Genomic DNA, 20,327 nt, shown 5'->3' with positions numbered 1-20,327 from the left:
TCCAGGATCCATGCCAAGGAAGTGGAGCCCAGCTGGGGATCTACAGAAAGATTTGACCAGGCAGGAAGGATAAATATAGTCCCTGATTTCATCTTTGCTGCTTACAAGCCAGCTCATGGAACAGGACAAGCTGTATGTGGAGCTGCCCCTGCCTCCAAGGGATGATTGTTAGCTGTGCCATGACCAACTTGCACAGAGCTCATTGACCCAAGGGGCGAGGTGTTACAAAGAACTGTATATGCTCCCTTCTCTTGACAAAAGTGGAACAATTTCACTGGTTCCCTCTGAGGAGTGGCTCATGTGGTACTACTCTTTGGGCATGATGTTCCAGGTCCCAGGATCTCTTTATGTGCAATTTATATACTTCTCACCTGTTGTGATACAACCTGGTATCAGTTTAAAGTTAGTAGCTTTTGACAGCAAAGATGTTGAACAAGCTGAAGTGCATCAAGCCAATATGAAGAACTTGTACTGTTGTGTTAAAATACAGTTAAAAATGCACAGAAATGTGTGTTTCAGCCTATACACAGGCCTCATGCTCATGTTCCCTAGCCTCTTCAGAGTTAGCTTGCTGCTTATAGCTTTTTAGATGACGCTGCTGATTGCTGAATGACTGTGATTCCTACTTCACCCAAAAGTCAGCCAAGCTTTTCTTTGTACATTGATGATCTGTGTGTCGATGCCTTTGCTGCCTCCTTTTCTTTTATTATCTTTTTCCATCCTAGATGTGTTCCATTACTGGAGGCAGCGTCCTGACTGAATAAGCTCATAGAACAGCACTGCTCCAAGTACAGGCCCTCACTGTCCCTTTCAGCAGTCTCTGCTTACCACCACCTTAAGGCGTGAAAAGCTGTCTTGTCTTATATGCGATGCTATCTTTTTTCTTAATCATCGTGTTGACATTAGAAGCAGTGAGTCTGAGCACCATTAACTTACTGATCTGGTGCCTTCTGGTACCACTAAGGTCCTATAGGTTAATTTTGTAAGTGTTGCCTGCTAGAATGCTATGAGGGTACAGTATTACAAATCTGTCTCTTACATTTTTTTCAACTATGTTTTTCCATGGGAGAAATGGTATCTGTAGCATTTGTATCAACTAAGCAATCACAGAATCAGATGTTAAGACTCAGTATCTCCTGGCATCTTCAGTACTGGTCTAGAGAAAGGAGAGGGGAAAAAGCTTAGTTTTTTGTATTATTTTAATTGAGATGCTAAAAGAGAGGGTCTCCCAACACTACTGACGACAGAGAAATAAAAAATAGTAACTAGCTAAGTCATATTTATTTTGACAAAACACTGCTGGGACCTTGATTTGCAAGTGAGGAAGTAAGAGTTTGGAAGAACTCAGCTACTGGCTTAGCTGTCAAGTGTTCCCTTTTACTGTGCAAACATCTGGCTTGGAGCACCTTTTTGTAAGAGGAGCTAGAACTGTCGGCTGTTAGTTAGGTTGCTGTTCTGTAGGAGGCAGTAGTTTAGCAGCTTGTTTACAAACACCTCATGCATTTCTATGCTGAGCAGGGTGGGGCAGATAGCTGGGGGCAGTCTTCTATCTCCCAGGCTGGTGCTGTCTGTTTGTGAGTCAAAGCCTTGGTACAGGTTATAGGAAATACTTAAAGACCTCCAAAGCTCAGAGGCACAGAGTGACAGAATAAAGATAGGTAACCATGTTACTAGTTAAAACCTGGAGCTAGCAGTGAGCTGGAAATATTTGAGCTTGCAACATGAATTAAACTGGCATAAGAGGCCAGTCTGATGCCAGAAACTACAATGTCACAGGTGGTTCCTCCCACCTATGTTCTGAAGTGACTAGGTAGGATATTAAGGATATTCCTTAATCTTGAAAGGATATGTTATCAGTTCATGTTTTTCCCTACCTCAAAAAGTCACTAAAAGTAAAACTGAGAAGCAAACAAACCCAAAGAAGCACAAAACCTACACTGCCTACACTGCTGTCCAAGTTTAAAAACACTACTTCTCCTTGAGTGGAGGGAAGAGCATGGTAGCTGTTATAAGGAGGAAAACTTTCAAGGTGTCAGTCCTCAAATCCTTTCTTCTATGTCTAGTTTAGCATCTTACCTGATGATGATTCAGTCAAAGCAATTGGAACGTGCTGAGAATGTGCTCAGTTGACACAGAACTGGTTGGCCCAGGTAACTGCAAAATTTGGATTTCAGTTGTAATATCCTTCAGAGAGATACTTTTGCAGTTCCTATCCCTTCCATTGTTGTGACCTAGGGAACTGCATAAGTCCTTTATCCCACAGTTTTGCTAACAAAATTGAATCTCCCATTTTAAACACTAGAAGACAGACAAAACTTAGAGATTTGTGTACAATCAGTCAGGATGATTTTTTTTTTTTTACACCCTCCTATCCTCTCTTCCTGGTGGTAGGTGGGATATTTTTTGAGTTACTCAATGACAAGGCTTTATTTCACTGAGTCAGCTTTCAAATTTGCTTTTGTGTGGTTCTAGTTCTTTGTTGTTGACTAGATGAAGACATTTCTGGAGACCTTTGCAACAGGTTAAACTTCTCCTGGAGTTTAAGTCTTTCCTTCCATGTCCTTTGTAAGCTGAGTGCAGGGTTCTTCATGTTAAACTGTATGTTAGTTTCACTGGTAGTTTCTCTGTTGAAACATAAAAAATATTTTTACATGAGTTCCAAGCATTTCCTGTATATTGAGGAATTTGACACTTTTGAAATGCCAACCAATGAGGAAATTGTTTGCTGTTGCAGATAATAAAGTTAATAGTACTGGCTGTGGCATGTTTTTTTTTATTGTTTTTGTTTGTTTGTTTACATTTTAAAAATCACTGTGTTGTTGGTTTGTTTTTTTTTTTTCACAGTCAGATATGAGTCTTTCTGGTTGCTAATCTCTTCTTAAATATAAAAAACCCCATTCATTTTTATTTAAAATTTCAGACTGAATACAAAACATAGGAACAAAATCAGGCATGGAAAAAGAAAATTAATAAAGTTCACTGACTTTGGTTTCTTTTTTCTTTAAAATAAGTGCATGTAAAGCTGTCTTCTGGACAGGTTTTTGTTAACACATTACCAGAAAGATCTCAAAAACATGGAGTGAGTTCTGAGAAGAGCAACAAGCATACCAAACTTAACACTAAGCTCTGGGAGTTGAAGGGACTGATTTAGGAGGAAAGATTAAAGTATCTAAATATATATAGCTTGGCTAAGTGATGACTGAAAGGTGGAGGGTGGGGGGACATGTAATAACAGTCTAAAAATATTTGAAGGGTGTTAACATTTAGGAAAGAGGGTTTTTATGTGGAACATGTGAGCATGACTAGGATTAATGGGAGAGAAAGAAGGAATATAGGATGGACATCAGCAGAAGCTTCATGACAGCGTGGTGCTCAGTGTTGAGGGTTCTCTCTTCTGTAAGAAGCTACAGTAGAATGCTGTTGTTGGGGACTTTTAAAATTGTAGCAGACAAAACTGTAAGGAATGTATTTGTAAAACTAGTCCAAAGGCATGTCATGTGTGTGTGCGTGGTTTGTATGAATGAGAGGTAGAGTCTAGATTAGATGTACTATGATTTTATACAGGAAGCAGAACAGTGGGCATTAGCTGGTGGCCCAATACGGATTTCCACTGCAAATATCTGCATTTTTTTTCAAATTGTTAGTATTATGATTTATACTATCTGTGGTTTTGTGCCATGAATAAGTTTATTAGTCTGATGGACACAGAGGCTCTTTCTCAGGTCTGAAACAGGAAAAGCGAAATTCAAGATAAATATTAGGAGTGCTTTCTCAAAACCTGTCTTCCGTTGATTAGTCAGACATTGGGTAGAGAAGGGTGATGGCATTTCTCAAGGAAGGGGGCCTGTGCATAGAGGGAACTTGTAAGTATCAATATGTAGGTTGTGTGGAGATCTGGCATAGGAAAAAAGGAGCTTTCTTATTTTTACAGTGCAAGAAAGCAAAACCTATCACAGGAACTCTCTTAAAGTCTCTTTCAAAGGCATGCCTTATTGCTGGAGGGCATCTATGAAATATAATTTAACAAAACTTTAATGAAGTGTCACTATACGTCTGTTAAGCAAAACCAGTAGAAGACCACAATACCTTTTGAAGGTACTAGTGCCTTAAAGAATGCCCTGAAGTGAAGGAAAGCGTATTGATCAGAAAAAGACGATATTACAGCTAAAAGAAAAGGCAGTATTCTCATTCATGCAGGATCCAGAAAATGAGCAGAGGAGAACTGGGAATGTCTGTTGGTTTAAACAGTTGTTCATTAGCTAAGCCACAACAAGCCCTGTATTGTCTGTGTATGGTGAAGATCTGGGCAGCAAAACTGGGAAAGCTGTCTGCACTTTGTGCCCAGACAGATGGTCTTGTAAGTCTGTTCGTTATTGGCAGAGCTGACTTAAACCTCTGGGGCCTGGGTACACCTGCTGCTGAAGGGTGCATAGCCAGCAGCTGTTCCTCATTGTTGTCACCTTGACCTTGTGACCCATCTTCTGGATACTCCTTTACATTCTCTGAGCCTCACTGCATGCACATATGTGGGCATGGTCTTGCTCTTTCGCTGTCTTCTTGAACAGGAAATTACACTCTTTTCATTGAAACTTTTTCATGTAAAAATGTCTCTTTTGAGTGTGATTTGTACAGTAATTGCAAATCTCTTTTCAGGAGCTTAAATTAGAGTCTGTGGCCTGGAGTGCCAGGAGTGTAACTAGTGCTTGATGAGAGAACTCAACAGGAATGACCCAAATTGTTGACTGAAAGTCTGCAGACTTAGGGCCATCTCTAAGTGAGACAGTATTACAGGGAAACACACATGCATGTGTAGTATTTAGCACAACGTTGCCTTCAACCTTGTCTGTGGATTATGAACATTACTGCATATGAACACTACATCATCATCTTTAGTTGCAGAATCATAGAAAATGGTGCTGGGAGGGACCTTCAAAGTTCATTTCATCTCTTCCTGTGCCTGGAGGCAAAGGCAACTCTACTTAATCTGTTTATGTCTAGTTTGATCCTTTCCGGCTAAGACTGGTAGAAAGTGGTCTGACAATTCTAGATATATCAGCTTTCATCTGGAAGGTAGTCAAAGCATTTAGGTATTTGCAAATTTCCTTCTGGATCCATATGCATTTTTAGGTATCCCTGCAGCTCAGATAGTTTTGTCATCCTCTTGTTACTGCTGTCACGTGACTGCCTGAATAATGGTTGCCCAGCTATCTATCAGACTTATGCTGCAAACTCAGTCAGGGAACAGGTGTTTAATGAATGTAGAACAGAATTGCTCCGGTGTTAGGAGTAGAAAGAGAGTGTGTGGGGGGAATATCACAAGCCACTGTAAGAAATTTTATGAGCTTGTCAGAATTCAGCTGTTACCCAGATCAGTTCCTGGGTCACTACCCAAATTGTGAAGCTTGCCTTTCTGCTAGGCTTTTCTGTCCACATTCTCTTTTCACCTGTTACAGAATATGACATCTTTATCAACTATTTTTCCTGGTGTTGGGATGGTATAAAACTGCTGTGTTGAAACCCAGTATATTCCCTTCAAAAACAGTGAAATGATCTAACAGTTCACTGCAGAAGGAAAGAGGGAGTTGCCTCTCCTGTTTCCTTGCTTCCCTGCTCTGTTCTGGGTTTTTTGCTCCCACCCTTTACTCTGACTTTGGTTGCCAGCAGACTCCTTGGTGATGCATTTTAGCTTGCTAAACTGAGAGCAAACTACTCTGGTGAAATGAGTGTGACAGATTTCTGCCAGATTAGAGAGCTGAACTGACCTATGGAACGATCTGGTGAGAGGGATTTAGGGGGGAAAAGGCAAGCACTTTTTCAGCAGTAGCCAGCCATTTGTTTAAGCTGGAGCTATAACCTGATGGTTTCGAGTAATCATGCACAATGACTGCACTTTAAATTATGATGGCAAAAAGTCAAGATGAGTGAAGCGGCAGCCATTCCACTTACAAAATCAGTATAATGCAAGAGTAGTCTCAGGCTTCTTTTGCTTTCCTTGAAGCTGCTGCATAATTTTCAGTCAATCAGCTGGGACTGAGTCTTGGTGTAGTCTCATGTGTCAAGTGAAGCAGTCACAACTCACAGGACTAAGCCTGACCAGGCCAGATGCCTTGAGAACTGCAATAGTTCTGTGCTGGTCGCAGAACAAGTGGCTGAGCAGATCTCACAGACCACTTTTAGCTCCGATTTCTTTGGTAGTTGAAACTTTGAGTACTTGATTGGCCTGTCATCTGGGCACGTGCACAAGATTAGCACTTGGGCCAGAAATCTGCAAGAAACTGTACTGTTGGTGCTAACAGAGGCAGCTGACTGCAAAATGCGGAGGAGAGGTGCTGAAGCTTTTGCTGTCCTTTGAAGCAATATCGCTGAAGCACTGTTGAAAGTTGCTTTCAGATACCCTGCAGCTATTGGAAGTTATTGAAACAAGCAAACAAGATGTTTATTGACCTAAGGAAGAACTTAGTAGATGTCTGGGTCTGTGATGTAGAACTTGGAGTCATGGGAGCTGGAGGATGCTGTTTCAGTGCCACACTCAATTATCTTGTTTTTCTGAACCTGGGCCTTTGTGAGTAAAGTATGTTTGTGTCTGTATAATGTTGTCATTCTCAGGTGTCCTAAGAAACTGACAGCTGTTAGTTTGACATGCCTTTCCATGTAGGATTGTTATTGGCTGCCACAGGTGTTACCTGATAAACTCTCATATTACTGTGTGCAGCTGCTTTGCTGAAACTGTAGGATTTCACAGCCAAACTGAATCTAAACTATGTCTATAACATTCTCATCAGTCTTACTCTGGGAAACACCAGAACAAGCCCTTCCTCTGTTCCTGTGGCAGCCCTTAATGTGGATATGGAGGAGTACTTACTGGATGGATTATGGCCTGAGGTGATAATGTGAGAAAACATAGCTGTTGGGGACATTCAATTTATGCACTGAAAAACTATTAAAGGCTGAAGGGTGGTGAATTGCTGCTTACCCTGGAGTTTCCCATTAGGGTGATGTCAGGGATTGCTACATGTGTACATTGTTGTACCCTAGTAAAAGCTCATCTTTACAAAGAATAACTCCACATGCCTTTGGGGCAGCAATTAGGAGGCTCATTAACTCTGTCTAGCAAGCACAGGAAAAGCCTTGCCTGTTTCCTCACAGGTCTGTATGTATGGAAGGGTTAGGTGGAGTACAGTTCCAGGCTACAGTTTATCTGGTGGCAAAACTGGTTTAAGAAGTTTTGCCCTGATTCTCTCAGTTCTCTCTGCTGTGCCAATGCCGTGGTTAATGTGGCCACATAATGTGTCCAAAAAATGAACTAGTTCACCAATACAACTGAAAATAGCCTGGTTGGAAAAAACGAAACAAAAGCAGCAACAAAATCCACATGGAGGGTGGGGGGAGCTGAATTTTTAAATTTTTTTGTAATTAAAGAGATATGTGTCAGTCCTTCCCTCTCATCCCTATTCTTCCTCCTTCCAGCAATTTAATTGGTATAGCTGCACACAGGAGTTGATGGAATATTGCAGGAGGAGGAATGACCAGCTGAGTAGAAGGACACCTCTTTAGGTTGTTTTGTTGATGAAGAATTTGTTGCTGTAACTACATCCGTTGTGACAGACTTTTCATTTATCTCCACTCCTTGTCTAGAACCAAGAAGAAGCTTCCCAAAACCTGCAGGGTCTGTAATTATTATCCCTCAGTCACGCACATTGTGTGAAGCACTGGCCATGAGGAAACAGCAAGTTTCTAAATGGAGATAGCACTTACTGTGTTTCTAGGTGTGAATTGAGTTTGTACAGTGGCAAAGGAGAGGAGTAAACACTAGCCTTTCCAGCAAAGGTCTTATATGCAAGACAGGATTTCAGTGTTTAGACCAGTTAGTAAATGAGACAACTGAGTTTAAGACCTCAGACAGATTGATCACCCAACTGCCTTTTCCCCATGTGGGGTGACTGACTGGCACATTCTGCTCAGCCACTAAAGCTTCAGCTATGTCATTTCAGCAGAGGAAGGAGCTCCGCACTTGCACAGGGAAATGATGAAAACAGGCATGTGAGGGAAGACCTGATGGTGTGGTGGTGCTAATAATTTCAATATCATGTTTTCAGGAATCTGATTGTTTTGGTATTTTTCAGAAATACTGGCTCAGCTCACTTTGAGTCTTCATCTCAAAATCCCTTTGTTGTAGGGACTGCATGAGCTCAGAGAGTCTTCTTGTGGAAGGTTAATATTGAGAAAAATTCAATAATGGGATAAGTTAACAGAGTCAGGGAACTTTCTTCTCACAGCAGAATACAGAATTCTCTGGTATGTATTGAACTGAACTACTAAACACTGAAGTCCTGCATTGGTGGGGGAAGAGATGTCTTCATAGGATAGGCCAGTGCAGTAAAATGCAAGTATAGTTTTCTAGGGTCTCTTTCATGGGAAGTGATCCCAATATGATGATGGTCACAGTGGTATATGAAGTTCCTTTATTGCCTCCTGAATACAGTTCTCTGGAGTCAGTGTAGAAGTTAGGGTTGAAAATACAGGTTGTTAAAAATATCCTTGGAAGGACCTTTATTAGAGTGAGCTTCATTGTTATTAGTGTATTATTTAAAGAGTTGTCTCCAGGTCCTAGCTAAAAATAAACATCCTGCTCTTGAGATTATCCACTGCTGTTGGGGCTGCTTCCCACAAGGATTTGCCACAGTTGTAGTCCAGCTAAGTGGGAAAAACAAGACACCATGGTGCATTCCTTGCTCAGTATGTTTAGTTTATAGGTAACAGCAAAGACTGAAGACCAGCAACAAGCAAACAACAGAATTTGGAGGTTATTGGTGGGGGAGTGAGGGTGGATGTTCCCAAGGAGAGGTGGAAAGATAGGGATGAATAGGGAGATGGTTATTGCAGAATTCTTATTGACTTTGGGGATAGCCTCAGCTCTGGTAGAGACATTAATAGTCAAAGTAGGAGCTGAAATGTAGGGAGGGAAGAACTAAGCCTTTGAAAGAGTTTGGGTGCTGAACATAATCACTGTATTATATAAATTGTATACCAAGACAAATCTCAGAAAGAGGGGAAGAAGTACCTATAGAAGAGACAGAGGCCAAAGTCTAAAACTTCATAAACAGGTTTCCTGAAAAAGAGATTTTAAGGTTGAAGGTGAGCATGCTAAGTAATCAAGAAAGATATGACACTAATGATTGCCAAAAGTCAAGGAAGACAGGAAGGGATGAAGGGAACCCAGGCCAGAGAAGGAAAGGTCATATACTGCACTTTCTCTTGCCTTGAAAAAGCTGGGCTGTGAGGCTAGCAGTATCTTCTCACCAAGGCTTTAAGAAAACATGGTTTATGATGAATGAAAGATCTAACAAAGATAGCATTAAAACTATCCCACTTTAGTGTAATTCTGGTAAGACTTGTTGGCAGTTAGTTTTGCTTCATATGCATTGAGAAACATTGACATTTGGTGAGCAGCTGAGATATCCCTAAATTTCCTCTTGTATCTGGATTTATTTGTCATGCTGTCTGATGCACACAGTTAACCACATTTTTTGATTGTAATCAACAGTTAACTAAATGCTTAGCAAGTTCAGCATACAGCTGCGTCTCAGGAGCTATCACTAAGTGACATAAAGAGATTTAAATGATAGTTGAGATAGCTTCCTTGACCTTGCTTTGATTAGCTGTTCACTAGATACAGCTGGATAGTTGCTTCAGTATTCCTGTTATCTTTGCTGTACTTCACCGGTAAGTGCATGTGTTTACTTTGGGTACAGAAACGGTATCACTAGCAAGAAGCAGATACTTTCATGCAGTTTTCCATTGGAGGGATTTTGCAGAAATTATTGAGTTCTTTGCTGTCACCCGTCACAGAAGAGAGGCTCTTGGTTCTTCTACTTTCTTTGGCAACAGGTGTACAAGGAAGTATAAGGCTCAAAGAGATGCTTTACCTGCCTCTTGTAGATGCAGTAATATAACATTACTAGCAGAAAGCTTTGAAGTGGGACTGGGAAATGCTCTTTATGGCTGTGGGAATTTCCTTGATTTTTTTTTTTTTCCCCATCCTCAGAGACAGACAGTTCTCTTCTTGTATTGAAAGGAGAACAGGCATAGTATGGAGAATCAAGAAGCCTCTTTATTCACTTCTCTTGGCAACACCTTCTTGGATAACTACTGAACACAAAATTTTGCCATTTAGTGTAAGATAGTGTGAGAGCCACATTGATGCCCTTGGAAATTTACCTGTTAGGAGTGAAATAGGGAACATAAGAGAGTATTTCTTTACTGCTTTTTTCTTGCCATGCTTCCAAGTGGAAGGCAGCAGGGAGGATAAGGAGCTTTTGGGTGCTGTGCTGTAGTTGGTATGTTAGCTAGAGCTTTATGAAACCCAATGCGCAATTTCAACAGAGGAGGCACAACCGTTGGCAGGTTCTGGTGACCATGGCAAGCCTCAGTGGGAGTTATTCTAAGAACACAACATACGATCATGTTACTGAAGGACGCTTTACATGGCTCTAAAAAATGTACCGTCTGATGGTTTATGACAGCTCTGCCTATTCCAGCCAAGTGAGAAGTACTCGTGTTTGCTGACCTTGAAGCCAGGGTTGTGAAACAAAGAAAGTGCTTTCCAGAGGCTGTGAACCTACAGCCTTCTGGCTGCATAATACCTGCTTACAGCTAATTTCTGATAAGAAAAACAAAAGGCAGGATTCACAGTAATTTAATACGTTATTGCTGCAGAGTTTACTGGCCTTGGCAATTTGGATAGTTCTATATTTAATAAACCCTGTGATGCTAATGTACAGTAATCTCTTGGGTTTTGTTTGGGTTTTCTTTTTTTTCACAACCAGTATCTTTATTAGCTTAATATACTCTGCCGTCTTTTTGTTTTTCTCTGGCTCTGTGTGGTCACACTTCTGGAAGAGGAAGGCTGTATGAGAGGTGGGAGGCATGAGGCAAGTGGGAAGTGAATTCTAAAGCTGGAAGTCTTGAGGGTCCATATTTGAATGCTCTCTCTAGAGAATTTATCTCTAGAGAATGTCTATACCAGCTTCTAATATATGCAATTTGTACAACAGCTTCCCCTCCCTGTAGTCATCTTTAGTGAAGTGCGTGCCCTGAGAGAGCTTTGCAATTTTTGCTGATGTTGTCAAAAACAACAATTAAACACACTTTAGGAAACACCTCCCACTTTCCCAGGGTCAACTACAGTTTTTCTCTTCTCCCTGCTTTCTCATCTCAGCTTCCCTTGTCTTATTCTCTATAACACTCAGTCTCCTGTTTCCTCTGATGAGGTGCTGGGTGACACAGGAGGTTGGAATCACTGTGTAAAGGTTCTGCCTCTCCTTGCTTTTTAGTTTTTTTCCTCTGGTGCTCCTTGCTTCTTGCTGTTCTTCTTCTCCTACATGCGTTCTCAATGGGCTGCAGTCTTTTCAGAGTTGTCCCTGCTCTGGCATGGGTCCTCCATGGGCTACAGTTGCCTCAAAGTGCACTCCTTCTGCAATGGAACACCTCTTTCCCAGAATACTTTTCCTGCCATGTCCCTAACAATGTCCCCCATCATGTGTCTCCTTTTCTCCTTTCTTTTCTCTAAATGTCTCTTTTTACATATCTTGCATTTCTTTTTTCTGTGCATCCTCACATCTTCCTTTCGTGGTTCCTTTTCTTTGTCTCCTGCCCCTAGTGGCTATTGCCCTTTCCAAAATATCAGCAAAGGTATCCTGTGCTCCTCTCATTGACTGAGGTTTTGATGGTTTGTTGTTTTCATCCATTTTGGAAATGGCTGGAATTGACTGTGACTGTCACCGTTCATGATATCCTCTCACACAGATTACACCTCTACTGCTGAAGTAGCATAGTGCTCTGTGAGACTGCTCAGTCTGTATAGTTTTTTGACATTCATGGAAATACAACAAAGCTCAGTTTGCTCCCTAACATTTATTATATCTGGCTGAGAATCAATTGAAAATGGTTCTGCAAGGATGGCACATATTTGAGTCTGGAGGGTTTCCATATATTCAAATTGTCAGTGTAGTTCAATACACATCCTTTAAAAGTTTGCCTGAAGTTCTCCCTATCTGCTTCTTCTCAAGGCTAGGTTTTCCTTTCTCTTCTATTTAGTCATTTTCCTTGCCCCTAAAAGGGTCCTTCTGGTGTATATAAATTTTCCTTCATGTTTCTTTATAGATAATGAGGTTTGAGCACCTTGTTTGGTTCTGCACATTTCCTACATCTGACATCTGAAACTGTCGCTCTGAATTTTCAAACATGCCAGCATCTGTGCAAGAAGAATCACTTCTTTTTTTTTTTCTTACCTTTCAACTTGTATCCATGTCCAACAGCTTTGAAGAGCCATAAACATTATTCTTGGCACTGGAAAAAGGTGGTGTGTGTACTGATTTCGGTTTTGTAAAAATGGTTACATTGTTTGGAAAAGCAGACAGTTGGAAGGTAGCATAACAGTCTCCACTCCCAAAAAACTCTCGTGGGCATGTCACCATGCTAATGCTGAAGCTGTGGGAACTGTTGGGCATTGTGGTTACATGCTGGCCATTGTGTTTCTGGTACAGAAATAGTTCCTAATTTGTGTATAGAGGAGCTGGAGATGTTTTCTCAGCTACAGACCTGATTCTTCTCCTAGGGGAATAAGGAGAACTTGTTTCCCATTCCTATGTGCGCTTTGATTGTGTTTTATGAACATGGCCTATATGCAGTCATGGACATTTACATTCTTCTGTTTCAGAAACAGATGCAATTAGGAGCTTTGTCACCCCTTCCCTCTGAGTGAAGAACCTTTTCTTAATGTCCAGCCTAAATCTCCCGTGGCACATTTTCCTTCCCTTGGATTCTGTCATTGATTGCCAGAGAGAAGAGACTGGCACCTAACCTTCCTCCTCCCCTTGTGAGGAAGCTGTAGACTGCAATGAGGTCCTCCGTCAGTCTTGTCGACGCTGAACAAACCAAGTGACTTTAGCCACCACTCACACAGCTTCCCCTCCAAACTCTCCACCAACTTTGTACCCCTTTTCTGGACACTCTCCAGTAGCTTTATATCCTTTTCATACTGTGGCACCCAGAACTGCAAACAGTGCTCCACGTGAGGCCACACCAGTGCAGAGCAGAATGAGACAATCACCACCCTCACCCGGCTGCCAATGCTGTGCTTGATACACCCAGTACACGGTTGGCCCTCTTGGCTGCCAGGGCACACTGTTGGCTCGTGTTTGACTTTCCATCACCCAGAATCCATAGATCCCTCTCTGCAGAGCTGCTCTCTGGCATCTCGTTCCCCAGTCTGTATGTCCTATGGGTTGCCATGTCCCAGGTGCAAAATCTGGCACTTACCCTTGTTAAACTTCATGTTGTTGATGATTGCCTGGTTATCCAATTTGTCTAGATCCCTCGGCAGGGCCTCTCTGTCCTTGAGAGTGTCAACAGCTCCTCCCATTTTTGTGTCATGGGTGAACTTACTAACTATTCCCTCAAGTCCTGTGTCCAAGTCATTTATGAAGACACTGAAGAGTGCTGGCCCTGAGATGGATCTCTGTGGAGCATCGCTAGTGTCTGGTTGCCAGCCCGACAGTTAATAAACTCCCAATTGATCTGGAACTTGTACGGGATTTGCTACTCCAGCTAGATGTGTTCACGCAGCCATGGTTCTCTAACCCAGGGCTATGGGGGCCCCCAAGTCCATCTTCGGTGTTGAAGACTGAGGTAAAGAAAACATTAAACATCTTGGCTTTGTCTATGTCCCTGTTTATAAGGTGACCGTGCTCACTGAGTAATGAACCAATATTATTTCTAGTTTGCTTTTTGCCATTAACATATTTTAAAAAGGTTTTTTATTGTACTTCATGGTACTGGCCAGCTTGAATTCTAATTGAGCTTTGGCACCACTGATTTTTTCCTTACAGTGGCGAGCAGTATCTCTGTAGTCTTCCCATGACACCTGACCTTGCTTCCACTAGCCTTCTCTACTTCTTTTCCTGATTTATAAATACTGGACCTGAGTTTTCTGCAGTTTCCTGCTATCATTCCAAGCAATTTCAAATTTTGTACCAGTGACCCTATAGCTTCATGTTTCATCAGCCATTTCATTCATGTTGCTGTTAATAGCATTTCCCTCATATCACCATGACCATCTTTTTTTTTCATCTCTGCCCTGGCCTGACCTTTCACATTGAACATAAAGCTACATGTCTTAATTTCCTTTGGCCCTGAAGGGTATGATCTTGCTATATTGTTTCTTAAAATCAAGGTGTAAAACCTGTCTTCCTGTTTGTGGGAGCTCCCAATAACAAGGCTAAGATCCCTTCTTTGTATCTCTTCTGAAAAATGCTCCTTTTTTTGGGGTTGCCTGCAAAAGCCTGAAAGCACTTTTAGTTCACAGTATTGTGTCACACTGATAAATTCTCTTTAACTGTTTCTGTGTATTTCCTCATTGTTAGTTTTCTTGTACTTAGATTCACAGAATGACAGACTCATTTAGGTTGGAAGGTATCTCTTCAGATTGTCTAGTCTGGTCCTATGGCTCAAGCAGTATCAACTACAGCAGGTTGCCCAGGATTGTGTCCAGTCAGTTTTTGAGTATCCTTCAAGGATGGAGACTCTACTACCTCTCTGGGCAGCCTGTGCCAGTGTTTGACCACCCTTGGGGGTTTTGTTTGTTTGTTTTCAGATGGAATTTCCTGTGTTTTGTTTTGCGCCTGTTGTTTCTCGTCCTATCACTAGGCACTGTTGGAAGGAGGCTTGCTCCCTCTCTTTCATTGCCTCCCATTAGGTATTTATATGCATTGATAAAAACTCCCTGAGTCCTCTCCAGGCTGAAGAGTCGCAGCTCTCTCAGCTTCTCCTCATAGGAAAGATTCTCCAGTCCCTTAATACTTTTTGTGAACCTTTTGCTGGACTCACTCCAGTATGTTCACATCTTTCTCGTGCTGGGGAGCCCAGAACTGGACACAGTATTCCAGGTGTTGCCTCAGCAGTGCTAAGTAGAGATGAAGGATCACCTTCCTTGACCTGTTGGCAGCGGTCCACCTAATGCACCCTTGGATGCTGTTGGCCTCTGCCGTGAGGGTGCATTGCTGCGTCATTGTCACCTCATTGTCAACCAGAACCCTATCCATACAGGCAGTTTTCAATCCAATTCCTTGTCTGCTTATCTAACCCATACTTTGTCAGGTTGCTTATGGGAATATTATGGGAGACAGAGTCAAAAGCCTTACAATATATACAGCTCTGTACACATCCATCAAGCTGCTTTGGTTACTTCACTGTAGAAACTATCAGGTTGGTTGATTTCCCATTTGTATTATAAATCCATGTGGACTATTTCCAATCACTTTCTTGTCCTTTGTGTATCTGGAAATGGTTTCCAAGATTACATGCTCCATCAACTCTCAGGCATTGAGGTGAGGCTGACTGGCCTTTTATTTCCTGATCTTCCTTCTTGCCTTTCTGAGTGTTTTAGGGTGAGTGGTTTTCCTTTTTCTTCTTTCTGTTGGCAATTCTGATCCATGTTTACAGGTTCTACACACTATGGCAATGTAATTATTAAGCAAAGCATATGATTCTCCTTTTCATTGGTAATTTTTAAGCTATACAGGTGCAAACTGGGAAATAGAATTTGCAGCCCAAAGTATGCTCCTAAACTCAGACCTCTGCCATGCCAACTAATGAGTACCTTTCAAAGACAGAAAATAGTTAGACAGAGTGTCATCCCACTGCTCATATCTATAGATAATTCCATTGTACATCTTTGCTCGGGTATTGTAGCTTTCTAAACTGATATTTGCATTATTTCTCTGTTCCAGGCCGAAATGAGCTGATTGCCCGCTATATTAAGCTGAGAACAGGGAAAACACGCACAAGGAAACAGGTAAGTGTAAAGTTTTCACTCTAAGTATTAGCTTCTTTGGACCACTAGACATGATGAGGGCTTATAAGAACAAATCCCTTTCTGTTCACTTGCTATTAGTTTCTGGTTTTGCTGGAAAAAGGTTGTTGTGCTGAGCTGGTTAATAGGAGTGGTGGGAAGAGTCAGGCTCAGGCATTTTACAGTAGAATTGTAATGCTCGTGTCTCACAACCACATTGTGACACACATTTTTTTCTGCTGTTAAACAGTGTGTGATTTTATTTGTTTGTTCTAGTAATGAATGTTTCAGTGAACATCAGTGGTCTTCAATATGAAGATTCTTTTTTCAGTCCAGTCAGATGGACAACAATGGTGATTTTGAAAATACTTGGCACATGGCATGAAAAAGGAATCTTTGTAATTTGGGAATGGCAGTCCAGGCTGTGCTGGATGAAGCATTGAGCAACTTAGCCTGCTTTGTGTAGGGAATTGATGGATGACATCCAGAAGTTCCTTCCAACCTAAATTATTCGATAATGTGTTTTGGCTCACATTAGATATGGGGCAATTCTGAGAGTCATTATATAGCAGCCAGAGATGTGGAACATGGGTTTCCCTTCTACTAAGAGGAGGACAAGATGGGGAGCAGAGAGATCAGAACTCTCAGTCCTTAGATTTAAGGATGAGCTTTTTAGTTTTAGAGGAGGTCTCTGGCTTGATAAAGCCATTTGATTTGGAAAAGACCTTAAATGGCCCATCTTTGCTGGTCCCCTGCTTCATTTCATGACACTTAAGTTATGTTCAGAAAGCATCTCGTTACTACCTCACCCCACTGTCTCCCAACCATAAATAACTCCTTATTGCACAAGGTGCCTGAAGTGTGTTTACTTCTGCAAGAAACTACCAAGCACTCCTCTGGAATGAAGATGGATTTTGTCTTTTAATGCAGGTATCTAGTCACATCCAGGTCCTGGCAAGGCGGAAAGCTAGAGAGATCCAAGCCAAGCTCAAGGTATGATGGGTATCCTTTAACGTATCATGCAAGCCCCGAGTCAGCCATTCCCTCATCCATTCTCTTTTTTAATAGCCTTACCAAAAAAGGTGAGATTGGCCACAGAACTGTAATAAACTGGGGAGGAAAAAGTACTTCCCAGGAAGTGTTGTGCAAACACACTTGTATTATGGTAGCTCTGTGATATCTGGAGCAATTCTGTTTAAAGAATAATTAAAAAATAACTTTAAATTTTATATGTCTGATTTCTACTTCTGGTTTATGCTGCTATCATCCAAATCTGAAAAACCCTTAGACTTGTGAGTATGCAAAGAGTGTACTTGAGAAGGAGGGGTTTATGGTTACCAGTGCTGAGCAGCGATTAGTCCCTGGTGTTGTCATTGGCCTTGAGAAAGGGTAGCCTTGCAGTTACTGCAGTGCTAGTTGCACTTCTACTAGTGGTAGTGATGTGGAGTTTTCTATGAAGAAGTGTTCTGAGTTGGCATAACGACTGAAAGGAAGCAGTAAAGCCAACTGGCATCTTCTCAGGTGAAATAGTGCCAGCAGAATAGACTTTTCCACTTGATTAATTTAGAACTGATTTACAGAAGTGTGGGCTAATCAGAAAGAAAATAGTTGACCACTCAGCGCTGGTGAGGCCCCACCTTGAATACTGTGTTCAGTTTTGGGCTCTTCATCATAGGAAAGACTTTGAGGTACCAGAGAGAGTGCAGAGGAGGGTGACAAAGCTGGTGAGGGGCCTGGAGCACAAGTCTGATGAGGAGTGGTTGAGAGAACTGAGGCTGTTTAGCCTGGAGAAAAGGAGGCTGAGGGGGGACCTTATGGCTGTTCACAACTACCTGAAAGGAGGTTGTAGCATGGAGGGTGTTGGTCTCCTCTCCCAAGTAGCAAGTGACAGGACAAGAAGAAATGGCCTCAAGTTGTGCCAGGGGAGGTTTAGATTGGATATTAGGAAAAAATTCTTCATGAAAAAGGTTGTCAGGCGTTGGAACAGGCTGCCCAGGGAAGTGGTGGAATCACCATCCCTGGAGGTGTTTAAAAGGCGTAAAGACGAGGTTCCTAGGGACATGGTTTAGTGCTAGAGTAGGGTTAGGTTGTGGTTGGACTTTATGATCTTAAGAGTCTCTTCCAACTGAAACAATTCTATGATTCTATTCTTTTCTGTAGGAAGAGCTTTGAGATCATGCAAATTAACTGATAACTCTTGACATTTATTTTCCACCCAGATTTGAAGAAGGGAGCTGGCTTATGTGCTCAGACTGAATTGCCAGAAATGTCAAGAAGGTCAAGTTTGTGGGTGACAATTGCTTGGGAGGGTGTCCACTGTTAGAATGTGAGCCATTCAGAAAGGGCTTGCAGAGCAGCATGTGAGGTCTGCTCCTTGTTATGTATCACTGAGACAGCCAAAGAATGAAGGTATTGTACATGCTGACTTTCCTGATTTGGTACAGCAATAAGTGATCTGGAGGGACCTGTGTTTTCTTCCCTGATCTTCCATGCTTCAGGGGATGATGAGGATCTTGACAGCCCAGTCCAGACCTGACTGTTGAGTGGATAGTTGTTAGTGTGTCCATCCTCTTGGCTCTACGGGCAACTCTTGCTGGGAGCCAGAGATAGTGGACTGTCTGAGTGAACTGTTGGCACTCAGTCTTGACCAGTGCTGAAGTGCATGAATCTCTATTGCAAGCAGTGATTACCTTTAAAGTCATAACTGCACCCTCCACATCCCATCCCTAGCTCCATTTTAGAAAATGGTGTGTCTGTCATTAGCCCATTGTGTTTCCATCTGCTCTGATAAAGAGAAGGAGCCACACATTGCAACTATCTAATTCAGTGCTTCTAGATAGGGCTGCCTAAGCTTGAAACCTGTGGTGCTGTTAAGTGGTCAGTTCAGGTGGAGACCCGCTTGAGAGGCAAGTTCTAGCGAGTAGGAAACAACAACTGCCCGTGGTGTTAAAAGATTTACTACTGCTTATATCTATAACCTTGATTCCATTCCTTACATGTCACAGCTCTGGGATTTGGCATTATTGAAAAGCCAGTCAGCTGAGCCTGTTTCCACTTAGCACACAGGAGCTGGCCATTTTTGTTCTCTGGGAATGAAAGTGCCTTGGGGAGCTCTATGGAGCCATTGGTTGGTCTCCTTTCACGCCACGCCAGGCCATGCTGTGAGTTCTGCCCAGCTGCCTGTGGTGAACCATTCCCAGTATCCAGACTGTTACTTTCTGCCTGCAGAGGCAAGTCTGCAGCACTGATTCAACTTATTTACTTCTTTGCTTTCACTAGTCATTTTCATAGAGCATGGAAATGAAATCACAAAAGCTGCTGCCCTTCTAAGTTCTGGCTGATAGCTGTGTGTTCTTCTGTCACTGTTCATTTTACATAGCTAGTATATGTTTTCATATTTATATCCTAGAGATTACAGCAGCTACGTGCTAACTTTTCAGATAAATTACTATAATACTGCTGTCTCCACACAAACTGCAGTGTCTTCTAGGTGTGCAGTGTGCCTATAACAGATAGAGGTGGGAAAGTAGGGTAAAGCTTGGAGAAAAATCTGCTCCCAGAAATCAGTAGTTTTCCATGTCCTGGGTGGCTAATAGATGTCACCTGTAATAAGGAAAAAGATGGAATTTGTGGCAGTATTATTATTAATATTATGCATTTTGAGAACAATGAAATAAAACACAAACCTTGCAAATGTTTGGTAAGTTTTCGTTGCTTCATTTTATTTTTTATTTAATACTGGAAAGATTATACAAATGAATGTAGAACTGTTAGCTGAAAGAGGAAAAAAAAGTCTTTTACAAAAACATGCTTTTTCTAGCAGCCTGTCAGGCATTCAAGCAAAAGAGAAAAACACAACGGGTTAGTAGATGAAACCTTTTCCCTTAATTGTTCTTTTTTATTTTTTTTTTACTTTAATACTTCCACAAGTAAATGATTCTTTCCCATAAATTCCTGCATAAACTCAGGTAGACAAATACGATTTTTCCAGTGAGAAAGTAAGACGAAGGGAAAAACTCCTTTTCTGCAATGGCAACTGGGAAATGGTCCTTGTGCATGTCATGAAAAAACAGAAGAGTCCTTACCCTTAAAAAATATATTCTTAAACTATTCCCTAAAGCATAATTTAATCTGGATTCTTGAAAACTTTCCTATAGCTTTGGAGAATCTTAGGAACTTTCTCAGCAATTAAAATGTTTCCCTTCTATTCATTTGAATGGTACTAACAGGAGTCACAGATACTGTAAAAAAGAATACATGTAAGTTTTGCCCATTTCTACTGATCATTTGATTTAAATGTTATCATTTATTCCTGAACTTTTGTTAGTGTTGTGGTTTAACCAGCAGACAGCTAAACACCACATGCAGGTGTTTGCTTACTGCCCCGCACTGGGATGGGGAAGAGAACAGAAAAAAGAAGTCATACTTGTGGGTTAAGATAAAGGCAGTTTAATAGGACATAATGGGAAAATAACAA

At 41.6% G+C, this 20,327-nt stretch overlaps 1 protein-coding gene across 15 annotated transcripts in view; it reads left to right on the top strand.

Moving 5' to 3' along the window:
• Positions 1-20,327, top strand: part of TEAD4 (TEA domain transcription factor 4) — a 57,799-nt gene that overhangs the window by 17,702 nt on the left and 19,770 nt on the right. For 8 of the 15 annotated variants that reach the window (XM_065029355.1, XM_065029382.1, XM_065029399.1 and 5 more), the window contains 2 exons: positions 15,789-15,853; positions 16,781-16,843. In XM_065029355.1, the coding sequence (XP_064885427.1) occupies positions 15,789-15,853; positions 16,781-16,843 (128 nt within the window). Of the gene's footprint in view, positions 1-3,381; positions 3,397-15,788; positions 15,854-16,780; positions 16,853-20,327 lie in introns of those variants that run through there. The other 7 variants (XM_065029443.1, XM_065029418.1, XM_065029408.1 and 4 more) reach the window with 2 other exon arrangements.

This window comes from Columba livia, chromosome 1 (assembly GCF_036013475.1).
Source record: "Columba livia isolate bColLiv1 breed racing homer chromosome 1, bColLiv1.pat.W.v2, whole genome shotgun sequence".
Classification (NCBI taxonomy): domain Eukaryota; kingdom Metazoa; phylum Chordata; class Aves; order Columbiformes; family Columbidae; genus Columba; species Columba livia.
The sequence above is the reverse complement of the archived record's forward strand: the minus strand, read 5'-3'. Positions and strand labels throughout refer to the sequence as shown.